General features: G+C 43.3%; 1 protein-coding gene across 1 annotated transcript in view; it reads right to left on the bottom strand.

Annotated features, from left to right (window-relative positions):
- LOC116691930 (uncharacterized) overlaps nt 1-3,721 on the bottom strand; it is an 18,822-nt gene that overhangs the window by 897 nt on the left and 14,204 nt on the right. The window contains exons 3-6 of the mRNA XM_032519854.1: nt 3,034-3,297; nt 1,833-1,895; nt 628-675; nt 428-541 (exon numbers count right to left, since the gene is read on the bottom strand). Coding sequence (XP_032375745.1) covers nt 428-541; nt 628-675; nt 1,833-1,895; nt 3,034-3,297 — 489 coding nt within the window. The remainder of the gene's footprint in view (nt 1-427; nt 542-627; nt 676-1,832; nt 1,896-3,033; nt 3,298-3,721) is intronic.

The raw sequence follows: 3,721 nt of genomic DNA, 5'->3' as shown, positions 1-3,721 counted from the left end.
CATTTCAAAAACCTTTTAGCTATCTAATTGTTTGGTTGCTAACGTTAGCTCAAAGCACCATTCCACTTACAATCTTTGTTGTGTTTGATGCTAACTTGTAGCCGGCAGTGAACCAACTTCGTGCTATGCTAACTTGTAGCTAAGCTAGCAGTCATTTCAAAAACCTTTTAGCTATCTAATTGTTTGGTTGCTAACGTTAGCTCAAAGCACTATTCAACTGACAGCCTTTGTTGTGTTTGATGCTAACTTGTAGCTAAGCTAGCAGTGAACCAACTTCATTAAGTAGGTCTATTTTGACATCACAGAAGTCTCTCGTTAGCATCTTATATGCTACTTAGTGCTAAGTGACGCATGCGCGACTCAAATCTGCCCGACCATACCAAGACTAAAGCATCGTGAAACGCTTCCTGTCTGTGTCTCCAGCTACCTGCACGCCGGTGTTTCTTCTTCCTCCTGCACCTCATGCCGGTCAGTAAAACACACACGGCGGCCATGAGGAGACTCATCACCGCCAGGCCGCCGACCGCCACCATCAGCAGCGCTGCGAGACCACACACACACAACATCTGCTCGGCGAAAACATCCAAACATCTGTAAAGTTTCTGAATGAGGCGGGGGCTGACTCACCGTTCTCAGGTCTCTTCTTCTCCTCCTTCGTCTTCGTCTCAACCACGTCTGATGAACACAGCAGGAGGTTCAGTTGAGCGCTCAATGTCCGTTTTGCCCCAAATAATGTCAGGTATTGTTGGAATTTAAAATGTTGTATGTGCTTAAACATTGTGTGTGATTTGCGTTGTACATTATACATGTAAGCCAAAAGGCAAAAGCTTTGTTTCAACATAAATGGAGACATGTTGGTCACGCATTAAGTTCTTTTGCAATACTCCTTTTCTCTAAGATGAGGTGTTCTGGTTCATTCTGTGAACTCTATGAAATATGTCAGAAGCAGGATTGACACACGAACATATCCCACCACTGTGACCTAGAGACCCCCCCCCCCCCCCCCCCCCCTTAGTGAATAAGGTTAGGGGTGCAAACACCAGACGGCAGACAAAGGAAAGGGGAGAGCTGTGGTAGCTTGATCCATTTAATTAACTTGGTCCCTAGGATATATCCTACGTAATTAAAAGGGATTCACTCCACATCAACATCTGAGATTCTGACTACTAATTGACTGACCCCTGAGACCGGAGCAGGATTTAGCTCCAACAGTATAGACAGTGGTGGTTCTGGACCATTTCAAATGGGGGGGTGGGGGGCAGGGTGCACTGCGAGAAAGAAATCCGTGGGTGAACCGATAATGTCGTGGCAGGAAACCAGCATCTTTTTGTTAAATTTTACGTAAAAATAACGTCAAAATACGTAAAAACAACCGGGGAAAATCAGCACAGAGAATTCCTTCATACACAGTATATTCGCCCGTATTTCTACGGACATTTCCAACAGTGGGGGGGGGGGGCACATGCGATTAGTCTACATGATACGCAGTTTACGCAGTATACCCACTACAGTACATTAGACTACACCAACCCTCCATAGCTCTTCATCTTCAAAAGACAACAGTAACAATAAATAGAACAATAAACCCAAGAAGACTCGTTCAGTGTTAACCTACGTTTATGTATCACTGCACATGATTAATATCCCCTCTTTGGGGATGAAGGACGGGGATAAAAATGTATGGAGGTTTTTGAGGGTCAAGGCTTACTATTGCAGTGGGCACGTGTCCCCCTTGCCCCCCTTGTCCCCCTTGCCCCCCGAACCACCACTGGGTGTACATCATGGATGAATGAATCCAGACTTAGCAGAGGAACTAGATGACGACATCCTACCTGTGACGGCAGCCGTTGCGATCGTACTGCTGGTTTGCTCGATGCTGGTCGGCTCCGGCGGCACTGATTCATCAAAAGAATTATGATATTGATAATTAACAATTGAGATTTTTTTTTAATTTGTGCCATCACAACGAGTCGTTCTTCTCAAAGCTGATGCAAAACCACCTGCTAAACCCTCGTGTTGTCTTCCCATCAACCTGCAACTTTGGGTTTTTTTTCTGGACCGAAAGTTCGACATTTTGATGTTGTTTTTTTTCCTACGCTTTTCTCAACTTATTTGTAGATTTTTTTTCTCCAATTTTTTTTGTCACTCTTATTATGTTTTTGTAGTTTTTTTTTTCTTCTTCTTCTCACATTTACCAATTTTTTTGGGTCACTTCTCTTTAATAAGTTTTCGTCACCTTTGGCGTTTTTTTCCGATATTGTTTGGTCACTTTTTCTCAGCGTTTAAAAAAAAAAAAAAAAAAATAAGTTTTTGTTGAATTTTTCATGCGTTTTTGAAGCTTTTTCCAACATTTGTCACTGTTTTCAACGTTATTTGGTCATAGTTTTGATATATTATTATTTAATAAACGGGTCAATTTGTGCCCAAGCACAAACGCCTTAATGTATTTCTTCGTAGTTTTTTTTTTACATGCATTCATGTTGTAGCTTTTATATTTATGTTGTGGCGTTTATTATGTGTTGAACCTTCTCGGCCACCGTAAATTTGACATGAAAAGCGAGACTACTTCCGGGTAAAACAACTGGCCGTCACTCGAATGGCGTTCTGAGCTAACGTTAGCATCGATCAATCAAAGATAGCTACAACGTTTCTGAAATGATCTTCTGTTATTGTTTGTAATGACAAACGATAACTAAATTATTTCATGGATTTCACCAATTTCAGTATGACACATTATGCCGTAAAGCGTTTGAGTCTGAGCATGCGACTCACATCTGGACTCGACTCGCATCGGGAAGTGACACCTACTACTGGCCACCAGAGGGCGCCACCACTAGAAAGGTGAACACAGGCCGGAATTGCTGCTTGAAAGACCGACACATTGTGAGATTTTTCAGTCAGTAGTTTTCGGTAAAGAAACACAAGCAAGATAACCTTTTGCTTGTTTGTTTTTCTAGAATAGATTTTGCAAATCAACGTTTTTAGGGAGATTTACATCATGTAAAGTAATTAAATTCCAGCTGAGCGAACCACCTGGCAGGACGCTGAGTGTGGCCAGCCGCTCTCCGTTGCACTTGTACCTCCCCGCGTCCTCCGCCCGCAGGTCCTCGATCTGCAGGGCGTCGTTCCCGAGGCTGAGCCGCGTCCTCTCTGCTCTCGCCGTGCCGTTTCTGAACCGGGTGAGGACGGGCGCCCACCGGCGCGCTCCTTCCCTCTGGTGGAACCACTTCTTCACGGTCCGGGAGTCGCTGCAGGGGAGCAGCAGCGTCCGGCCTGCGGACACCGCGAAGTCCGAGCCTGAGGGAACAGAGACGAAGAGGCGCGATTAAAAAAACAACCTAATAATCAAAAGTGGCTGGTGTTTGACGCTCAAAAGTAGAGATCTCAACCCCCCCCCCCAATGTTGAACCCAAAGTTACTTCACACAGCTGACAGTATTTCTATAAAATGTTCTTTTTTAAGATATGTTGTGGACATTTTCAGGCCTTTATTGACAGGATAGAATCAAGAATCAAGAACTTTATTTGCCATTTGTGTTTTCACACATAGGAACTCTTGTGCGGCCATTACTCAGAAAGTCAAATGTAAAAAGACACACAAAGCATTTACATTATAAATGAATAACATTGCACAAACCCGTTTATTAAAAGTACAAATAAAAGTAAATAAAATTGCATTCCTAAAACTTACCCGAAATATAATTGCATATAGCCATTTGCCC

The sequence above is a fragment of the Etheostoma spectabile genome, chromosome 7, assembly GCF_008692095.1.
Source record: "Etheostoma spectabile isolate EspeVRDwgs_2016 chromosome 7, UIUC_Espe_1.0, whole genome shotgun sequence".
Lineage (NCBI taxonomy): Eukaryota > Metazoa > Chordata > Actinopteri > Perciformes > Percidae > Etheostoma > Etheostoma spectabile.
This window is presented reverse-complemented; position numbering and strand designations above follow the sequence as displayed.